This window comes from Athene noctua, chromosome 1, assembly GCF_965140245.1.
Source record: "Athene noctua chromosome 1, bAthNoc1.hap1.1, whole genome shotgun sequence".
NCBI lineage: Eukaryota > Metazoa > Chordata > Aves > Strigiformes > Strigidae > Athene > Athene noctua.
This window is the reverse complement of record NC_134037.1, coordinates 62,559,406-62,582,995: the sequence shown is the minus strand read 5'-3', so window position 1 is coordinate 62,582,995 and position 23,590 is coordinate 62,559,406. Positions and strand designations below refer to the sequence as shown.

The window sequence follows — 23,590 nt, the reverse complement described above, 5'->3', positions numbered from 1 at the left end:
TATTTCCAAATTTTCAATTATGGGCAAGGAAAGAAACCTGCACTTTCCTCTGTTTCCATAACAACCTGAAAAGCTATAGTAATTCTGTATGTTTTATTTTCGTATCTTCTCTAAACCTGTTTCAATGTGGTATGTTCTTTGTGTCAATGTAATTTGGAGGCAACACTTCAGGACAAAGACAAGACAGAAGAGATCATTTTACATTTAATTTATTACTTCAGTCCAACACTTGCCACTTGAGCAGGATTTTTTAGTGTAAAAGTTTTTTAAGCATTGTCATTACGTGCCTTACATATCGTTGATCAGTCACTCTAAACCATTTTCAAACCCAAAGCAGTCAGTTAATGTCATACCTAATCTCAATCTGGTCAGTGTTGTGCTACATACAACCATCCCATTTAAATGCTTGTTCCATGTATATTTTAAATGAATGGATTAATACAGAATATAAAGTTTAATGAGACCAACAAGACACAATGGAAAATGCTGATCAGCCCCCAAGGAAGAAAGGGATATTTAGGGTCCCTCCCTCCTTCATCTACATACCTAAGGAATTAATTGAACCATTATTTTAACTAAAAAAGTGACCAGTCTGATTTCTGCTTAAAGATAGAATAGAGTGAGTCTGGAGATGAAAGACCTGTCAACCTCTCAGGAGATTTCAAAGGCAGGACTGCCTAGAACAGGTAATGTATAATCCAGGGAGAGGAAGGAGCAATGGGAGGAACAATCTGGACTAAAGGAAGCTCTCCTCACAGGTGAGTCTCTTGTAGCAGCAGACAACTAAATAAATGCCTTAAAAGAGAATGTGCAAAACCTGAAACCAAACTACTATTTTCAGCAGTGAAAGAGAATTGAATGTGGATAGACTTTCTTGTGTACCTTACTGTAAACTGATTAATTTTCCTTTCATTTCTATACCTCTATCTTCTTTATAAACAAAAGGTAAGTTTGAATGGTATTAATAAATTACGTGACATTGTATTTTATCAATACTTTCTGAGTTAAACTAAGATAACTGGCTAGCAACAAGGCATTCCTTCTCTTAAGAAGCAGCAAACCTACAAGTGAGAGCTCTGAGTTATTTTGGTCAGTGTCCCAGCTCCCAAGTCTACCTCAGCCAAATAACAAGAGAGTGGGACGGTGTTTGAGATGTGAAGGTTAGGTAGAGAGCTGGCACTGCAGGAGGCAGATGAGGAAGAGTGTGTTCAGGGGCTTGTGGTGACCCTGAAGATTCAGAATGCAGTAAGTCTTCAGGATATAAAGGCACAGAGAATGTGACAGATGCTGTAAATAAAATTAATTTGGCTCAGGTAAGATTCTATGACTCCTGTAACTAGATTAGCCAGCATTCTTTGACAGCATTCTTTGTGATCTTATCAAATGCCACCACTTCACATTTTGCACCAGGAACAGGTTAAAGAATTAAGAGCACTTCTGAAGATGTTCCCTGTTGTGTCCATGCAGATTCAGATCATGGCATGCTGTATATCATTAGGGAACATACAACAGTTGTTGTGTTTGTCTACTGACATACTGTACTATCAGTACTGAAGTAATTGCTTTTTTAAGCACTTTGGGATATGATGGGCATGAGAGGACTGTACAGCATATGAAAGCTACTGATGTCCTAACAAAATCACACAGGTTTGCTTTATGATTTTGAAAAACATCAGGGAATTGATGAAAAAGCTTATTTTTTCCCACTAAGAAGCATTTTGGAACATAAATTATGCATCTGTAAAGCAGAATTATGCCTAAAACTTCAAGTACCTGTTCATAAAAGGTCTGTTTGACAGTGCAATCCCTCACATGAAACTCAACACACAGAACTTGATAATTCCATCATTTTTGCACATCTTCCCCATGATTACACAGTTAGCTGTACTGCACAAGTAACTGGGAAAGTCATGGTGTTGACACTGCAGGAACTCACCTTGCTTTTGAATTCTTGACAGGGTAAAGGATTTCCATCTGCCGTCATTATGATTTTGGTTGCTGATAACAGAAGCTGTACCTGAACCCAAATCGTAGCTGACTTTTATACGCCCACCGCTGAGTTCTACACTCATGAAATCCTTCTGTTAATGAAAAGGACACAAATTATGATTCATGTTTATTTTGATAAGAGGCATATAACATTAAACAAACACTTTCTTTTCATGGGTAATAATAGACAACTTTTTTCAAGCTTTAAAAAAAATCTATTTAGGCATTTACTGCCCAGGACTGTAATGTACAAAAGTCTGTTGCCAAAGAGTTCTTTTTTCCCCCTTTTCTTCTCCCTTGGATTCCTAACTTAGCTGGAATTTTGCTAACAACTTTGCTAGAGTTTGATGGGATGACTGTACTTTTATTTTCTTAAATTGAAGACAAAAACATACATTATAATTACCTGAAACTAATACTCAGCTTTGAGTATATGTCTATACTACAGTTAGTGCATTTACTACATACAACAGCTAGATTTAAACTTGCAAAGTAGAAAACAAGGATAGTAAAAATGGTAAAAGAGGCTTGTTTTACTCGGGTTTCCAGAGAACAATTGGCACTGATAGAGCAACAGAGAGCTATGAACTGTTATTCTCATCAACCACTGACACCAATATCTAAGCAGTAACTGGAGATAGCTGACTGGAGCAATGGTGTATGCCACAGAATACTATCTACAGAAAAAGAAATGGCAGGATACAAAAAGCAAAACAAACACCCAGGGAACTGGATAGCATGAGAGGCATTAAGTAAGTAATTGTGGAACTATGACCAAGAACATGAATGTACAGGAGAAATTTTAAGTCTAATTATCATTTTGCTCATAGCCAGTTCCACCTGTGCTCAGAACTAGGGAGAATGAAAATACTTTGACATGTGCTGAATACTTATGCAAAACTGCAGTAATAATGTTATATATATAGAACATAAATTTATGTTAAGAAAGGAGTAAAATTTAACAAACTTTCAAACTTTTTTAACAAAATTTAACAAATCTATTTAAAATTTAACATGCTTATGCACGTCTGTCCATGCATCACTAGAAAGAGCATCCTCAAAGTTTTTGTACAGGAGGACAGTATCTTAAGAGACAAATTGTATCAGGGACCAATTGTCTTCCAGCTCTCAGTGTTTTTCAGAAGTTGAAGTAAATAATTTTTTCTAGAAAACTATGTAAATTAGTAATAATTATACAAAGTAATTATACAAAATAATTACACAAAATAATCTAAAATAATTACATTAATTATACTTTCAATATTAGTTTATAAAAATTAATTAGAAAAATGAAGTACGTACTTCATTATCATAATAAAATGTTATCTTTTACTGCAGTCATTCAGGAAGAGCACCCTCCTCCTTGACAATTCCAGTAATTCTGATAATTTTTCCCAAAATACAGGAATCTGAAATACGACTGATTTACACAAACACAGTTTTTTATAAAATAGCGAGTGCTCAGTAATTCTTCAAGACATCAGTGAGAACTGCTGTACATAATTTCTGGCCAATATGAAAATGCTAAAGAAAGGACTCTGTTCCCAGTCAGGCATGCAAATCAATCTGAATCAGAGATGCTGAAGCTGAGTTCTTCCTGATTCATGTGAGGATATAGACAGATGTCTTTATAAATAACTCCTCCCTGTTATCCACACACATTTGATAGTGTGTGTGAATAAAAACTTTGAAGAGCTTTGTAACTAATGCTTTTATTCTCTTAGTTGTAAAAGGCACCATTTGTAGACCTTGTAAAAAAGTAATCACCATCACATCCTGTTGGTTGCACCATTTAGTTCCCCTTTAATGACACTGACATTAAACACAAACTTTTTCTTTATATCAGTAGGACTTCTATCTAAGACTAGTCTCTTCCCATATTCTCTCCACCCTCACAATACGATATTTTAAACCATAAATATACAACCACAACTGTCAATGTTTGCACAGGTAAACATTTGGGATAAATGAAAATTAATTAATAATTTCAGAAAAGGTGGAATTCCCCTCAGTCTAACATAACGCTCCTCAGTCAGTAAAGACTAAGTAGTCAACTTCCACACTATAACACTGTTTTCACTTGGACAGCAGTGAAGCATCATACCAAGCAACATCACACCAGGACTGTGCTATGTTAATTACTATTTGTTTTCACAATATGGTGAATTCAGCCACTGCAAAGATGGCATGAAATCTGTAAGGAGCATGGAGGTTAGCTGGTTGTTCTTACCAAGTCATCAGTAGCAAGATACATCAGCAGGGCATTTGATGAGAAGGTCCTGAATTTGAACATGACTGTGGAAATATTGGGGTTCCAGCGGATTGGGCGACTCACCATGGCATAGCTGTCACCATCAAACTGGACTGTACCTTCACCATCTGCCACCTGTGGGCTGAAAAGGGGCAATTCTAAACATTTTCTTTTGCCATGTGAGGTAAAAAGAGGTGGGGAGGCTAGGGGAGTGAGGGGACACCTCTTGGGAGTCTTCCTAAACTTGGTTTGATTTCCTATCAAGACCCTCTTCTGACAAGTGAAACTGTAAGGCTAGCTCATTGGCTGTCCAACACAAAAACACAACTGGTAAGAAGATGAAAGAGGAATATGTTGCATATATCTCATGGTCTGTAATCACTCATTTTGAAGTCCTCAGTGTAAAATAGCATTATGTACTCTTTCATCTTGTAATGAATCTTGGTTCTGTTATTGTTAGCGATTTCACAACTTCCGTAGGGTTCCAGATTGAAAAACCTGGAAAGTGTGGTTCTCTGTTTTACCCACAAATCACAAACATCACAAGAAGCATCAGTCCCCCCACAGTTTTTGGTATTCCTGTCAGTACAAAACAGAAAAGATCAGGCCTTGAGTTTGTTTGATATGATTTTTATGACAGACTCTTTGTCCATTTCTGTCACACAAACCAGACAGCTGCAAGACAGCAATCTTTTGGTTTAATCACAAACATAACTGAATTTGAACAAGGGACCTACATGTGAAATACTGGCCAGGAACATGCTTCCCATTTATCTTGGCACACATACAAGGATCTTGAATGTAGTCCCCTCAACTTCCATAGCTACCTTTAATAGTTAAGTTTCTGTTTTTGCAGGAGAACAGGATTCTTTCTGGTATTGGAACAATGGTTTAAGGTAAAAAGGAGTTTTAGTACAGTTTTCTACAAATCTCAAATCTAGTATTATTTTTTTCTAATCTCCTCTCACCCACCCCCACTCCAAACAAGCAGATCTACACTATCAGTAATGAATGAGAAAATTAAATTTAGGTAGAGATGCACAAAAAGATTTAGGCATTTCCATTAGGACTTGCTTGGAACTGAAATACATATAACCATCATCATGCTCCTTAAATCTCCACCTAAGTGTCAGGGGCCTACAGTTTTAGTCAAGGAAATCCTCTGGTATCTTCTCAGTTCACAACTGGAATTTCCATCACTTTCAAAGGGCTAAGCCTTAGCAGGTTGTCAAAATAGGCTGCTAGTTTGAAAACTTGTCTACTCTTAACTTCCTTGACTGGGTCTACAATTATTTTACCTAATGCAGCATGAGCTCTATACCATACACCAATACTGCCAAATTCACTAAAAACCAGGAGCATCTAAGAGAATAGTGCTGTTTTCATGCAGTGGGTCACTGTAAAAGACATTAACAAGGACGTGAGAGACCCAGATACTGTCTTTAGATGATAATTCCCAGGGCTGGGCTGTGGTATCAGGTGGTGCCTCTGTATAAGGGTCTTCAGATTTTGAAGCTGACACATGGCACAGGAAAGTGTTTTGAGATAAATTTGGTGGGAAAGGGGACTGATCACAGCTCTCTAAGGACAAGGACACATCTGGAAAGGAAGTAACTTATATTGTTTTAAAATTCCTGAAGAGAGTTCTGAGCCTATGGGTCTACGTACGTGAATCCTGGTCCAGCCTGGATGGGACATTTACCCTACTTGGAACCACAGGTCACTGACAGGAACGAGATTTCCCCTTCTCTTCTGCGAATGGAAACACCTTTCTCTTGTGAATGGAAGCACCTTTCTCTTGTGAATGGAAGCACCTTTCTCTTGTGGGGGTCTCTTCTCACTACACTGGTGGCTGTGAAAACCACCCTGAGGTCCGCGACTCTGCAGCATGCTGCATAAGAGGTGCAGGCACCCACACCACAGCTGTCCATGAGCCAGACTCAGTCCCACTGTGGATCTCACCCTGTCTTATGTTTTGACTAATCCTGGCTACTGGTTAGCAGGAGTTTTTCTATCATATTACTTTACACCATCTTAATTCTCTTAAGACACTGACTACATTTACAACCTAGACTGGGTGCTTCCCCTTTTGGTGTAATTGCAAGCTAACTTCATATTTCCTACAACGCTCAGCATTGCATACAGACCACAGCTGTCTACTGGAACTTGATGGCTGCTGTGGAACTCCCTGCTGCTTACTACAGAATGCAGAGTCACCACAGTCAGGTTCCCAAAGGAGCATGAGAGTCAGTACTTCACCTACCTGACAGCACATCCTTTGCAGTCACCTTCAATATCCCTGAAATTCCACAGTCCTATGGGCTTGCTGTCTAGAAAGGTTTCACCCATGCAGCCAGTGAAGGTGGTGACTCTTACAGCATCTGACTTCTGCAACAGAAAACACAAAACTCATTAGAATTCAGTTTGAAGTGATCAACTGTGTCTGGTAGCATAATTGGTAGGAAAATCGCAAATACCAGAAGATGCTGCTTCTTATTTTAAATATCAAGAGTAATATTTAATCTGAGAAGCCCCGCTATAGAACAACTAATCAGCAAAAATGCAAGCTAAACTTCGTATCAGTCAGAATGGAAAAGCCCATTTATATTTGAGCCTCTGAGGAAGGCCTAGGCGAAATGATATTTGGAGAACAAGGAGATGCCCTGGCTTCCACATCACCGTCAGCTTTCCTGGCTATTCAGAGAGCTGCCCACTCCCACTTGTTCAAGGTCTGTCTGGGTCTTTGTTTAAGGACTGTGAGGAATCTTGCCCACAATACAATAGGCAAAGTGTTTCTACTGCACTTAATGCTTAAAACTCTGGAAATTGACCACATTGTCCAAGTTAAAAGACCAACTGTGAGCTCAACTGTAAAAGTCCATGCTGAATTTTGGATGCAAAAAAACTGTAGACGGCAAAGCAATTAAAACTCACATCCTATCAAAACTCATTAATCTGGGCTCATGCACATGGGATAACATTCATTGGATTGTAACATAGTACCGTGATCAAGGTAGTAATATTTGACAGTACACAGAGTACTCATCTCAAAATTATCCTTCTAAAAATACCTGGTTTTATTTAAATTTCACTTCATCAATATGAGCTGATTGAAAATCTATATATTTAGCTATCTGAGATAGACTAGCACCTGCTGTTTTCCATACAGCAATTACAAATATTAAGATCTTGCAAGAGAATATGGAGAAGTGCAACTTGAAAATATTCAAGGAAAAGTATGACTCAAAAGACTTAATGTGCTCGTGATATTTCCCAGGGTAATTGGGAAGGTTTTAATTAGCAACAAGTTTGAACTTAATGTCACTTCTGAGAAATTCATGACATCTAAGTATCATAGTTTTCTACTCAAGTCAGATGAAAGATGTTTTTAAAAACTGAAAATGAACCTTCGTTTTGAATATACTGGAAAGATTCATGCAAAAAGGGATGTGGCTAAAAATCACAGGACGAATCTAAAGCACTCCAAAACTCAATAATATGAAAAAGGTGATTTCTGAGACAAAGATTTTAAAAATATCAGTGACCTTGAAAATTTCCAAAGAGCTTCAGGGTTTTAGAAAAGTGTCTCAGTTAAGCTCTTCATTTTGTGAACCTGACAACTGTACCACATGGCGACAAAAATTCCCCAAAAAGTAAAGTTATCATTTATCTTCTAATCCACAGACTGTGTCTCAACAGAGCAAATCCAGTGGTGCTTAAAACTCTGAATTGCAAATATACCAGCCATACCAAACTCAAAATACACTGTTTTCCTACCTCTGCCCTTGTCTTTATTTACCTGGGAAAAAAAAAGTCAGGAAGGTTTTCCTGACTTGAGATAAAAAAATGGAGAATTCTCCAGAAAACATCTGGAGAGCTCTTACTGAGGTTGAAAATAGCTGTTCTCTGGCATCAGATTCTTGCAGCATCCACAATTCCTGTTCTGGTTCAGCATCGCACCTCATACTCAATCCTAAACTGTCTTATGTAGTCAACTGTGCTCACTACTCACCTCTGCCTCACTGTATCTAACTAAAGGAAAAAAAGAAAAACATTCAGGAAAAGGTTCAGACTTAAACATTACTGTGTTCCAGGTCCTTTTGTTTATCCTGAAACATCAAGAGCCCTTGAACCCTTTTCCCTCTAGAGATTCTGCTAAATCTCTTTTTCCTAAATACACAAGTCATGATGCTTCATTTTTAAGTAATTCTTCTTGACTAAATATTATTCAAATACTATTAGTACTTAAATATTAAATACCCCAAATAAATGCTACTACTTATAAACATGAAGTAAAAGCAGCAGATATAATATTAAGTATTTTAAAACTCAAACTATTTTTTTCTTTTAACAGTTCAACTTAAATGAGATGACCTTTGTTAGGAGTGGTGTCATCTTTTATTGAAGCAGTTGGTACCAGCTTTGGGCCTGGTTACTCAAAAGACTGCATATGATCTCTCTTTACACCTTTGCCTCACTTTTCCTACCATCAAACTGTAATACCAGGAGGTCTTTATTTAACAGTAACATATTTATAACACTTAAACCTAGAGGTGGCATCATGTAAAACATAAATTTTTATTAGTCTAATGTGACAGCTTTGCTGTGGAAATTAGGACTAGGCACAAGACTATGCTGTGGCACAGAACAGCTGTTGATGAATTTCTGTATCATCTTTGATTCTTTGGATTCTTAACGTAAAAACAAGATTTTTTTTCAAAGCAGAATTCAGGTGAAAGCTCTGGTCTGGAAGGTTTGATCTTCTAGAGCCATGCAAATATAAATGGCACTACCATGTACTTTGCTCCACTTGTATTCTCATAATTCAAAAGTGAAATCTAAAATAAAATTAAAACAAGGTTTGAGTTTAGGCTGGCATTTGAGGTTGAAGTTTCATGACTCCTTCAGGGGATCACTCAAAGACAACAAGCCAAAACTCACCTGACCATGCATTTTCTAGCATCTCAGCTGTGTCAATGAAATTTAAATATTGGTTAAACCAGACTCTCAAGTGCTTTTCTAAATGTGGAAAAATGAAATTATTAATTTAATCATAATTCTAGCACTTATGATTGTTACCTGAGTCAGTCTGTCTTCCCAAGCCTGCAGTCAGACACTGACAGTTAAGCATTTTAGTGAGGTAGACAAGCACATAGATGCTCTATAGTCTCTACGGACTGGTGCATTTGGACCTTTGGTCATTATAACTACACAGCACCGCAAGCACTGAATAGTCTTGATTCAGCTGAGTGGAGTGTTTATTCCACTGAGTTATTATGGCACGTGATAAACAGGACATAATGCCAATGCAATTAGATTTGTTACTGGTAAAAACAGCAGAAGAAATTAAAATTTATACAACATAGCAAAACTCCAGGAATGAAAGAAAGCAGAGAAGTAAATTAGGTGCAGGAGATAAAGCACCTCTCCTCGGCTTATTTCCATTCCCTTTGAAAAAGCAGATCAAAGGCACAGAGTACAGAAAGCCAGTAGGGCCATTCTGGTTTTGTAAGGGTCACTAATCTCTGCAGTACAGAGCCACTTTTAGCAACTGATGATGCATTAATTTTAGAAACATGTTTCGAGGGTTCTTGTTTAGGGCTAACAGAAGAAAGGAAACATCTTTAATTGCCTCTAGATAGAAAACTGGAAGGTAGAGAGCAAACCAGAACTTTTGTTTAAGCCTGTAAGGAGAACATAGAAAAAAGTGACAGAAAGGCTGTTTTTATGAATATGCAATTCTCCAAGAAATTCTTCAGTTGACTTCCTTGCCTATTTCCTATATGAAATCAAATTACAAAAAAACCCTGCATTGAAGTTATTTACACGCTTAAACTTCAACAAGAAACATCAAGATTCATTGCATCTGCATCTTCAGAACTTGCAAATGTTTGTGAATTTTGTAGATCCATTTTGGAAAAAAAAGAGAGGGTAGATCTGAGTTCTACTAATATGGACTGTCTTTCAATTTCCTAGCCCAAAACCTTATGAAATTTTCTCCTGCTCCTGTGAATGCTTGTCAAAGTCAGATATATCTCACTGAAATTAACTTGTAGTTGTGCAAGTCTAATCAGAATTGGTTTTTGTGTGCGTGTGCAGAAGCCGTGATCAAGTTCTAAAATGAAGCTACCTGACTGTGCTCCAAAACACATGGATATCTTTGAAGCTAAAGCTGGACTTCAAAACCCTGATTTCAAGCAAATGGAATCTACATTCTCTATTCCTCTTGTATACTCTGATTTTGTCTTTTTCTCTCCTGAAATGTGTACCCACACTATTCTCTGTAAGAAAGGGATATGTCTATCCACATATTCCCAAGCCAGAACCATTTATGAGATTGAACTTTCTAAAAAATAGAAAGTTGGACCATAAAATATTGTGCTATTTTAACACTTGAGGACATATAGAAACTTCAGTGTAAAAGAAAGTTATTTGAGTTCACTGTTTGGGAAAAGTCTAAATGTTAGCTTCTTTTTTAATGTTAAATGAGGTTTTTTTGGTAGTGTTAGTATTAAAAAAAATAAAAATATTTATCAGGAACAAAATAGTTCATTTAAATTGTTTTGTAATGAATGCCACCAGAAACTATATGCTAATTAGTACTTATCTGAGAACTTTTTTTGCTGAAAGATTTCCATCTGTTCTATTTGGCATAAATCTTCTATTCATTCCCATTAAGTTAAGCAATGTAGAAGCAGTCATCAGAAAAAATGAACAGGCAAAAAGAAGAGAAAATAGATCAGGGATCTGATGTAGGTAGCAGTTAAAAAGTGGGGTATTACTAGGGGGAAAACAGGAACAAAAATGAAGAAAATAAAGTAGAAATGCCAAAAGGACTGCAAATGAGGAAGTGATACTGTGGGTAGATGACAAAGTAAAAAACCTTGAATGCATAGTAACATATATTCTTATATACATTGTTAGGAGACCAGGAGTGCATGGAAACAAAAATTAGTTTCTGTCACTGTGATGCTGAAAGCCTGTTGGGGCAGCAGTATGTGCAAGGTAAAGCATCCAGCTACCCAGCAGGAATTAGTTGTTTGAGCTAAATGCTGCATCAATACAGCCTGTCACCAGTAATCTGATTGATTAGAAGATAACACCATGGGAAGAGAAACTTTAGGTCTGTGCACCTAAATGTCTAGGCAAATCTCAATAATCTTTCAAGAGTGCAGGTGTACTACTTGCTACTAAAGCATCTACTGCAACGATACTGTCAGCATTTTCAAATTTACTATTTCTACTGTAAGCAATAATAAAAATTTTCCACATAAACAGCTAGTTAATATACTAGCACCAGACAAGACATTACCTTTAGTTTTTCAGTTAAACCACCAACAAACAGCATGGCATTAGCATCTACATCCAGAATGGTATATCCAGGTGGAGAGACAGCACTGAACGTGGCTGGCACAATGCTGGCTTTAGGACCATCCAAAGCTCGCACTGATACTGTGCCATTTTTCCCACTCCTAGAGATTTAACAAAATAATTTAAACATGCAGAGTCAGTAGTCAAACAAAACATAGGAAAAGCCTATTCTAGACAGCATCTTTTTATAGAGGCATGTTTTACTGATTTGATTATTTTGATACAAATGAATAGACTCTTATTTTTTTGTAAGTTAAAGACATGATCACAGAACCAGGTTCTTTTCTCTCCTCAATGTCCTTTTTGAAAAAAATTCACTTTACAGATGAAGTGGAACCTTCATCGACTAAAACAAAAAATCGTATTTTAAAAATTATTGTGAGGAAATTAGTGTTAAGTAACAGATGATGCAGGCAAGGTTCCAAATTAAATTTCTGAATTTCATAAGGTTTATTAGATTGTATTTGAACTGAACTGAATGATCATGTGATAAAGTACTTCAATTTCCTTCACTGCAATGCACGGAGTTTGCATTTTCTGCAGTGGAGCTCTCTGGTTGCTTATCAAACAGGCACAAACCCCATTATGTTTAAGGATGTTACCTCATTGTCCTCTATGAATCATATCAAATATTGATGGTAACAAAAACAATAGAAGAATTTGCCATTTGTTAATAGTTTTTGGAGCAGTAGTTTTCTACTCCTTAGTTTATATTAATGTAGTAACTGGCATGGAAAGAGTTTGACGATGTATTTTTACAATAGAAGGAACAGAATGTGGAGAGAGGTGATTCCTCCTAGTCTTTCAGGTATATAGAAAGGTATTTCAAAGGAAACTTGAATCATTTTGAAGCCTTTGCAATAATTTGCTTAATATTACCTTAGCTTATAGCAGTATGGATAAGTAGTAAACTATTACGCATTTATAGTCACACCATAAATTAGTGTTTCATCCCAGACAGATGGACAATAATCAAGGCACATAATTTCTTATGGGGCCATAATGTAATTGTAGAAACAAGCATGGAGTGTGACCCATATTGTCATGTGCAGATGAAATATCTACTATGTTCGGTAATGTGGTGGAGGAGTGGCTGGGAGATGAGGTATGCAGAGGGGAATAACATACTGTGGAGTTATGGATAACTCTGGAAATTGCTGCTTATCTTATTTCTGTTAGAATGCTGGATTTCCCATGACCACTGTCATGTTAGTCTGGAAATTTCTAACCTGGATGCCTTATCTTGCAACCCTAAGTAGCACTGAAACACAGCATGGATACCAGTATTACATGGAAATCTTCTAATTTAGATGTTTGATACTTAATGCAGAAATACACTATTTTAAATAAAACTTTCTTTTTCCATAACAGTTTACAAAGACTGTATACCTGTCAAGAATGACTACCCATTTTTTAGATTACATGTGGTATTTTGTGGGCTACCTGATTAGACTCTAAGAATTACTCAGTGCCTGTCCTCAGGCTAGGCAAAACGAAGATTTTTCTCAGAAAACAGATTTTATGTCTACATTTGTGAAAAAGGTTTCTAGGGAAAGGAAGGAAGGCGATTAAATAGAGGTGATAAAATTGGCCAAAAATTTCTACATGCAGCTTTTTGAAATCAAAAGTTACATACTTATTCTATGAAGATACTGTCAAGTCACAGCCCTTTGCTGTGATCAGCACTTTGCCATCAGCACTTTGATTTTCTAAAGTCCTTAACTTTGCTGCTTGCAAAGATGCAAAATTCCTTCTTGTCTAATTAGAAAAAAAAAAATGGCTTGGGGAATTGAAGTAACAAGCAAAGTAAAACTTAAAAGTATACCTTTCAGGAATAAATCTCATTTCATTATCTGTTATGTTAAATGTGTAAATAAAAATATATTAACATGTATGACATGAAATATAAATTTAACATTAATATATTTAACACATATTACATGCTAACATATATTAACATGTTAATATATTTATCATGTAACATATTTAATATTATACATGTTAAATGTATATTTAACATTATCTGTTAGATAAAGCTTTACTTGAAGAACTTACATTTAGAGCACAGCAAGGAATACTGTGTAATTTAGGCTACTGAATAAGGCAAATGAAGACTTTGCTATCCTGTACTTACAGAATTCCTGGATTTAGAAAGATTATGGGACTGGAGCTCTAGAGGGTGGAAAAATCCTATAAGACTATGCATTTTATGTCTAAAAAACACTCTTCAGAAATTCCTTTGGCTCAGAATCTATTACCAAAAAAACCAGAATGAGTTGACAGTTTCCTTATGAAATAACATACAACTTGGAAAAAGCCACTTAAATTAAAAAAATAATAATTGTTGAGACATCTCAGTTTTGATAAATTTCTCCTGAACTGTGAAGCAGGGTTGCAAAGTTATTCTGAGTGTTTCCAAACAAGAGGGAACACCTTTGTAGATCTATGCCATCTTGCCTGCTTTGTAGTCAGGGATCTAAAGGCTTTCAATGTGGAAAATACATATTTGCAAAAAAAACACTGGAGCTCTTTGATTACACACCCATATCTTGATCTGGCAGCTCTGGAAACCACATGGATGGGACTCTCAGTTTCCTAAGGAATCTCTTAAGTGACATCTGGGGTATGTGCATGATGTCCAAATAATTTGAAAGAAGTGGGCTAAAGTCATCCACATTATTCTAAAGGTTTTTTAAAATTTCTTTTTAACAGCAATATTTTACTTTTTATTCCAAAATCAACTGAATGCTAAGTAGATAGCTTTCTGTACAGCAGAAATTCCAAATTTTTACCTTCAGAAGGTTTATTGATGTGAAGCCCTTTAAAGGATAAAAGTTATCAATGTAGTAATTGTTGAAAGACGAACAGTTGCTCAAAACTTTTTTTTAAACTGCTTAAGTTTGATGCTCTCTGAAAGGAAGTCATTGGTGCTTTCAATCTATATTGTGCTGAAATCAAGATTCTAGTTTAAAAACATACAAGTGCAATAATGCAGAACTCACTGAGCAGGCTGACGCTTTTTAGGGCGTCTAATACGTCACAAATAGCACGAATGTCTTTCATCTTCAGACTGAAATGCTAACAATGGAGTCTCTTCCATAAATAATTCTCTCTTATTTAGGGAGGGCAATTGAGCTTGAAGAAAGAATTTGGCTAACTTGACAGCAAAAAGACATTACTACCCTGTGTATGACAAGTCATCAGGCTAGAAGATACTGTTCTAGTGACAGCCAGTTCTGCATAACTGGAAGATTACAGATGTACCAGCACTATTTGGCTGGTCATCTGAAAAATTTACATAATGCCATGCATGCAGGGTGTGCTCCTTAGGAGATGCATGATGTAAATGAGATGACTTCTACAAGTCATCAACATTAGATTACAAAATACCATGTAGAAACCTCTGCTCCTTAAGCCCTTGATAGCACAGAAAATCATCACTGTAAAGTATGGCTTAGATATACCACAATAGTTCAGGACTGAATTTGTGCTGAGTTGAGCTGGATGTGTCTGCAGTGAACTTGTGATTCAAGCATTCTTTGTCCCTTTAAGGACAGCCACTGCTTAAAGTATGTCATTAACCATTAAAACAATGGTAATTAAATCACACTTGAAGAAAATCACAACTAATCAGGTCCTGCTCCTAATTGAGGCCTGTGAAATCAAGTGACACTTTTTCACTGATCTAGCAAGTCACAAAAATATTCTGTCATCCATTTGACTGTTTCGCAAAATTTACACCGTTTGCATGTTGCAAACCTGCTTTAAATCATTTTGTCACAGACTGTTATGCCGGATTTCCTTTGTTAATTGATACTTTGATTGATTACAGTTCTTGATGCCAATCACATTTGCCTCTGTAATCAGGTAAGTAACTCTGTAAGTGACATTTGTTAAATTCCTGTACCATTAAAGTGTAGGGAATTCCTTTAGGAATTACTATAGGAAAAAACAAATTTTACTTCCATTCCATTAAAAAAATATTTCCATGATAAACTCTGCATATACAATAAAATGCAAAGCATTAGTATGCTTTAAATAAAAAGGGGATGAAAATTAACAGTGTCCCTGGAAACAGATGCAGTAATTATCAGTTTAGTCTTAATACACTGGAATTTTTGGTGCAGACATTAACTGAACATCTCTGATCATTATTCAACAGTCAGTTTTTTCTTATTTAGATTTTATTCAGTGTGCTGAGTGATGTTGAGAATTTCACAACCTCTGTGCCGCCATATCTCTTCCTTTTTAGAGGCCCTTTGGGATTCTTGATTAAGAATTGCTATCAATCTGTAAACCTACCATACCATTATTATTATGTGTCAATGCCTGTTACCACTGAACACAATGTTAAAATTCAATAAGGCCATAATTTTATCTTATGTCCCCATTCTAAGTGGATGTTGGGCTCCAGCTGTGCAGGCAGCTCTGTCAGGTTACTTAAAAAGTCTGTGGCTGGAACTGAGCAGAAAAATGGAGAAAAAAGGTGAGGGAATGAAATGAGTGGAACTCTTCAACAGCTTATGAAGGGAGTCAGAGAAGAGTTATCAACTCGATTAAATTGTTCAAAGTTGAAGAATCTTCAGTAGGGGATGTGATTTATGAAGTCTGCTTTAAGAATGCAAAATCAGTCCCAAACTCTTCATCTTAATCCCACAAATCCAACTAATGTCTCTGCAGTGTAATTCTCCTAAACACTGCTCTGTTCTTCAGATTTGTGCAGCTGTAATTGTTCTAAATTGCTGATCCAGCAGTCTGTTCAAAAACTAATGGCATGCACACCCTATATATCCAGTACAACCAGCTTAATAGGCAATGTGCTTTTGTAGGATGTGTGAATTTTTATACCATGTCCTGGCTCCATATTCTGCTGAAGCAGCTTTCTTGTAAATTAAAGTCTGGCATTACTGTGTCATGAAGCTGTTTTAGTATGCATAATATGAACTGGTGAAGATTTCAACAATTTGTATTGTATCCTAGTTTGTATTTTCCTAGCAATAAGGTTTCATTAAGCCAGCTTCTGGAGATGGTGTCATCATTTTATTTAATTCTCCACTCTGAACAGCTGATTTCTGTGATTTCACTAAATTATTTAAACTGGATGCCATTTCCTCCTCTGAGAGCTATGGATGTAACCAGAATTAGAATGCTTTGTCTTCCTTCTCTTTCTTTCTCCCATTTTCTGACTATATTATCGGTTCTATGTTTATTACTATGTGAAGTTAATTGTAATGATGCAGGAGGAATTACTCAGCTTCATATCAAATTGCAATATAGATGATACCTAAATTACTAAGATCTTTTTGGAAGTAGAAGATAAAGGATATGAATTTATGTAACCCTTACACTGTAATTATCGCTACACCACATGTCAAGTGTTTGCTATTTGAATGGAAAACAAAAGCTTCAACTAACAAATGTGGAATTTGAATATTAAATTATCTATATTTCTGAAGTTCAAAAGTATCCAATATCTGATCCCAAATTACGAAGTATAGTTTAATTTTCCAGAATATTTATTCTTTGAGTTTTCATGAATTATATCTCTTTTAGTATCTCCAGGTTGAAGAGAGGTTCTGCCTATGGACATGGCATTTTGAGTAAGAATCAAGATACTGGTGTAAAACAGACCTTTCATTTGCAGTACTCTACCAAGACCAGAAATTCAGAAAAGCTGTTCCTCACTAAATTCAATAAGAAAAGAATAGTAGCTATCTGTTTGAGTGCCAAAACCTGTAACTGATTTAAAAAGGAAGCTAGCTGAAGAAGAGAATCAATAGAGTGATAGATAAACAGAAGGGAATAAAAACAATCATAGATTTTTGATGCTAGAAGGGAAATATGTGATGACAATAAATTCTTGACACAGAACAATTCACATTTCAATAGTAATGGTAGTGTCTATACTTTTGATACTATTGTATGTAAGTTCAAAAGCTTTCATTAAACCAGACTACAATTTTTCATAATTCTGACATCATCTTTTTTTTAAAAGTTGATGTTTCAAACACAGCAAACATTTCCACGTAAACCTGAGGTATGCCAACTTGAGGACAGTTGAAGAAGAAGAAGAACTTACTAAATTTAGCCATTTTTTCTTTAGCAACAAAATCTTGAAATTGAAATATATACTTGCCTAGAGGCTTCAATCCGGTACCAAAATCCATCATCAATGGTCAGATCTGGATACTCTACCCGTCCAACACCAGATCCCACATCCCACAGGAAGCTCACCTTGCCTTTGCGCATCTCTATGGCCAAGAAGTCAGTCTAAATGTAAAATATGAAAATAGAAACAATCTCATACTTCAATTAAAGGAAGTTTTTCAGAACTCTTCACAGTTCAGAAGGTCTACTGAGGCATCAGAAACTCATATATAGACAGTAAAGTATGAACATTAATTCTCACAGTGATCTACAATCAGATTCTCACTTTCCTGTTTTCATAGGTTTAAACAAGGAATCTTAAGCCAAAGATGGCAAATTACTTCTGTCAGTGATATGTAGTAAACAGCTTCTAGACTTACAGAAATGTTAATATTATAGCCATAAAGAGAAGGATTTAACTCAGAGTAACAGTCTTTGTAAAACATCCATTGGATGGCAGAAAGATGTCAGGATTCTAGATTAATACACAATGCCATCTAGCATCTTCATTTTGTATTAGGTAAACAAAATAAATAGTTTAAAATGTTAGAAATAGAATACTTTTCCCATTTACTGCATTATTATTGATTATTCTAGAAGTCTGCCTGCCATAGAGTTCATGGCAAACTGAATCATTCATCTTTATTATGCTTGGAATTGTAGTCTTAACTTAAAATTACAATAAATAGGAGCTTTGACAGATGCAAGATGATTAGCTACTTCATTCCCTATGGAAAACCCACAAGCAATGCAAAAGTTATTCTGGCTGCACTGAGAATTTTAAAGCTCTAATGTGGTCCATGTACAAGTCTCACATTTTATTTCTAGTTAAAATAAAAAAATATAAATAAATATTTGTTTGTCATATTTTAGAAGTCCCTAGGTTAATACCAAAGACAGTAGATGTTTAGATTATTTTAGGCCCTCTACTACTGCTTTGAAGCCTCTACAAGGAAAAAAAAGCTTTTCTTATCTTCTGTATTTGTCAGTAGTCTGATTTGATTGAGCAACCCTGACATGAAAAGCAGGAGACAGACTTACAAACTTGGCACTTCCAAGGTAGAAAAGCAGATTGTCAGCAACTACAGTCTTCACATTGACAATTATGGTGTTGTATGTTCCCTTCTTTATTTCTGGTCTGTATGTGCGAATACAATTGCCTCCAGAGGACACCGACACTTTGATCTTCAAAAAAAGCATAGCAGAAAAAAATCAATTTACTGTTTATTATTCCAGAAATAACTTTAGATGCTTCCAAATAATTATAAGAGTATTATACTTTTTTCCTTCTTTCCCATTTTTGTGTTACATGTATAGGGAGTTGCTTGGATATGCACAGGAGGTAGAAATGGAATTTTCTTTCTGTGATCGTTTATTAAAAGGAAATAAAAGCTCATTCAGATTTGAAAGGACAAACTGTACGGATTAAAAAGAGCTAGAAGATATACCATCTAACAGAAGCAGCAGTGGAATTTTAACAGTAGAGATAGTCTATAAGTAGAATGGGCAGCCAGGAAAATAAGCAACACTCCTGAAGGAATCATAGCACATTGCTATTGGGTAGACAGGATGACCTGTTTTTTCCTTGTAATATCTTTGATTATGCCAATTTAAGACACCTTGTAACAATTATGTTTAAACCAATAGTTGGCGTCTATCACTGCTTTTACATAGCCCCTATTTGAGTTGGTACTCATAACTAAGTTTCATTTTCACATCTGAGTGACATATGCATTTGAATATGTGTGCTAATTTCCTCAGGCTCTGAGCACAGATAAAAACGGTACACTGTTTGCTTTCATAATGCCAGCACAGACATAATGACAGTACAATGGTATTTCAGTTCCAGCTAGACATGTTTTTCTATTAGACTAGATGTACATAATGTTATCACCTTATGCTTAGGGCAAACTTTGTCAAAAAGGAATCCATTATATGACCAAACTCACGATTTTGCTATCCCAGAAATGCTGAGCAGTTAAGTACATCAGAGCTTTCAGAGAGATGATGAATGTAACAAAACCATATCATCACTGTAGCTTTTCTTTCTGTCTTGTGCAAATTTCATTGAATATATGGAATACACTTTTCCCCAGGATCCTATTATTCTGTAGATTACTTTTTTCCAACCATTTTTCAGGAAGTTTTCTTAAGTACCATCAAGAATTTCTTTCCTTTGCTACATTCGGTCACAAGCTGAATAACCTTAGTATTAACCAGCAGATCTTCAAGTTTAGAGTATTACTGAGTTTGGCAGATGGACTCCAAACTCTTTTAGTCCATTGGGATGGACTATCAGAAATATATTCTTAACTCACGTTTAAGTCCTCAGAACTGTTACTACACAAAAAAAGTTAAGAATATGGAAAAAGCAAATACACTCAATTTCAGTGAGTTTGAGATGGTGTCATTCTCAGGTAATACAAGTTCTAGGAAATGAAATCAGGGGCTTAATACCAGTACTGAGGCAAAAAAAAAACCATTTTCATTTTCACAAAAAATCAATGATGTTGTGACTCTTCTGCTGTACTATCATCCACAATACTTCATAAATAATAACTTTTCCAGATATATTCCTACAGATGTTATCCATTTAACAAGGGCATGTTTTAAATAAAGAAACAAGACACAGAGTGAAAATTATCAGAATATTCTATTTTTATCTGACAAATTATACTCCATTATTTGCTCTTTTTACACATTTAGAATCAGAAAGGATTCACCCTGTACAAAAGAAATAGAAAAGTAGAAAATAAAATACCATCAATATCCAAAAGTTAATCTTACTGAGAAAGAGGGCTTACCGAATTGGCTTGCTTCCGAGCTTGGTTTATCAGCTCTTTTATCTGAGAAATGTTTTTCCCTAAATTATCCTGAAGTTCTTTGATTGGCTTGATTTTATCTAGCAGACGATCTGCTTCCTTTTCTAGAGTTTTAATACTGGAATCTGCATCAGCAACTTCATAAGAAAGAACAAGGCAGAGTTTTAGAGAATAGTGTCAGAGAGTAATTATACGTTGCAATAATAAAATCCAAGGAAATTGTGCATACGTAATACTGAGGTGATTGTATATGCTCCTATGAGGTACACACAGACTAGGAAGCTACATGAAGAGAGTAAGGTAATTTAAGAATATTTAGAATCGAGTTAAAGCAGCAACAGTAGCAAATGCAGGTGTTAAAGTCGCATTTTGAAGCAGTAACTAATGGAAAACACTTTCTGTAGCAAAATACACTTACAAATGAAATATTTACTTTTGTTTTTTTAAAAAATTCCAGTTCTGAAGGAAAATGCTATATTAATGAAAAGTGGTTACTTTCCATTAGTAATTTCTGAAACTGGGTTAGAATAACTTGAATTATTGAATTAACTATAATGGCCACAACTAGAAAAAGGCTTTATTCTGGTCACAAATTTAGAATTCTATAAGTGAACTGAAAGCAGATTAAGAAACAGTGAAAGTAAACTTCAAATATTTTATTTTTTTTCAGGTGAATTTGATAATTTCACAAGGATACTTTTTCTCTCTTTTTCTTTAAGCTTCAAATGACTTTTCTACCTCTCAACATACAACCACCAAACCGCACTCTCTTTGACAATTCATCAGCAGATCTAAGGATTGCCACACTTGGCTAGCATGAGGGTATGGGTTTGTGTGGATGATACTGAAAGGGACAAACCTGCATTTACCAGAAGAAGGTATATTGAATGAAAATAATAATGATGCTTAGATAAAGCATGAAAGTCTGCATATCTGTTTTTCAAGAGACACCCAGACATTGATACCAAACCTTCAAGATGCTTCTTAAGGTTTCACATAAGTGAAACTAGTTACCAAATCACTTTATCTCAGAGCCTTCAAAAAGTAACTATTTAACTATTTCAATGAATGTGAAACACAGAGCACCATGCAGAGGCTTTGGTAGTTAGCAATGTATCATCGTTTACTGGAAAAGGCACAATAAAAGCAGCAAGAAAGAAAACGTACGTACTGATTTCTGTAGGCAAGATAGGGAGACAAGAAAAGAGAAGAAACAAAGATGACGTAAGAAAAATGTTTTAAAGATCTAAACAGAAATTAAATTAAGAGACAGGATTAGTCTAGAAAAAAATTACCTTTTATATATTGCACATCTACATAATGAGAATTGAGGGCTTGAATTTTGACATACATGAGGGGCTATGTCTACTTTAGCGTGTCAGTGTGAGTGCCAACATATACTATATACATTTGAGTGGTATACTCTGCATCTATTCTAATCTTATTCTGTAATCTGAGCATTCATTAGTGGTTGGAGAGTAGTAAAAGTGTACTTCTTGAGAACATCTTCCAGTTAAGCTTTATCTGACATGAAAGATTTTGCAACTCTTAGTTAAAGAGTTAACTTAGAGTTAAAACTACTCCTCGATGTGAACAAAATAATGGTGACTGGGGACAATCAAGAGATTCACTTCTAAATTATCACTCCTAATCTCAACTAAAATGCTAGTGTACACACAGTTTTACAATACTTGGGCTGGGACAGATGGCCTAGTCTAGATCCCACAGTGCCAAGAAATTACTGCTTTTTGGCCACTTCTCAGTTGTTTATCACTACCTTGCCAGAGGTCATTACCTCATAGATCTGCTTGTTCCATCCCCCACTGTAATCTAACCGTACTATTTTAATCAATAACTACTTTTCATATTGTCTAAACTAGTATGGATCGGTCTGCCTGCTGGGGATTATACCTGGGGCTCACACATGTATCTCAGTTGATGAGAGATCAGGAACTTGCAATAGGCATGCAGTGACAAACAGCCATTGGGATTAACTTTTTACACTGTTACAGCTACAATTTAAAGAGACTATTTGTTCACAGAATGAGAATGACATCCTCCTAAACTGGATGTTTTTAGGTGCCCAGCTTCACCAAGCTGACAACAATCTGGGGAGCTCAGGTTAGCTGAGAAATTAGTCTTTCAGTAATTTTGTAAAGACACTCTGGTTTTGTGGTCACCCCTGGCTGTATAGTCCTATACAGTATATTCTATAATCTGCCATAAAATGTTTTGTAATTTAGAATTCAATTTTATCCATCATAACCAAAGTGAAAATGCTAAAGCAACTGTCACATATGATAACAGAATTCACTGTTAAAAAAAAAAACAAACATACAAAAAACCATTTCAAGTATCTCCTTTTTCTCTTTCTTCTTAAGTATTTTCAGTGTTCTGCCAAAAAAATACTAATTTATATGAAAGAAGTCATGCATTTCTCCCAAAACTGATTATCCGACTGACTGAAGACAGGGTTAGTGCTTGAGTCAAGGGGAGAATTGCCAGTCAGAATCTTTGATTATTCATCTCCTAAATCCTTTCAAAAGTAGCCTGGGGAACAAATCTATCAACTACGTGGTAATCCTGCTGACGTTAGCTTTTTTCCAACTACTAGCAGCAATCCTTAACATTTAAAATTCTTTTTATATATAAAGTTCAGAAAATAGAAGTGATAGAGATTTCTTTTATTCCAGCATACTGTAGTAACGCCATATGAGTGATATTCTGGAGTGTCTCAGTTTCATTTTGAGATGCAAAATGAAAATCACAAACTGAAAAAAAAATAAATCACCAAACAACCCAGAAAAGATCTTACTGTTCTTGATAGGATCCTTTACAACAGCATTTGTTTTCGCCACGTCATCTGCAAGTTTACTGTAGTTGTTTCTCAAGCCCAGGAGATTCTGGTTGAGGTCTTTAATCTGGGCCAGGACATCATTTGCAGTATCGTTGGCTTGTCTGGCTTTGTCTTTGGCTGCCTGTACCTTTATAGCTGTATCTGTAGGTAGAA

At 35.8% G+C, this 23,590-nt stretch overlaps 1 protein-coding gene across 2 annotated transcripts in view; it reads right to left on the bottom strand.

The window, feature by feature from the left end:
• The window catches only part of LAMA2 (laminin subunit alpha 2), a 383,623-nt gene that overhangs the window by 30,769 nt on the left and 329,264 nt on the right, over nt 1–23,590 (bottom strand). For both annotated transcript variants that reach the window (XM_074896288.1, XM_074896289.1), the window contains 8 exons: nt 23,396–23,578; nt 20,563–20,717; nt 18,800–18,943; nt 17,748–17,881; nt 11,553–11,712; nt 6,504–6,628; nt 4,220–4,382; nt 1,937–2,081 (listed from right to left, as the gene is read on the bottom strand). In XM_074896288.1, the coding sequence (XP_074752389.1) occupies nt 1,937–2,081; nt 4,220–4,382; nt 6,504–6,628; nt 11,553–11,712; nt 17,748–17,881; nt 18,800–18,943; nt 20,563–20,717; nt 23,396–23,578 (1,209 nt within the window). The remainder of the gene's footprint in view (nt 1–1,936; nt 2,082–4,219; nt 4,383–6,503; nt 6,629–11,552; nt 11,713–17,747; nt 17,882–18,799; nt 18,944–20,562; nt 20,718–23,395; nt 23,579–23,590) is intronic.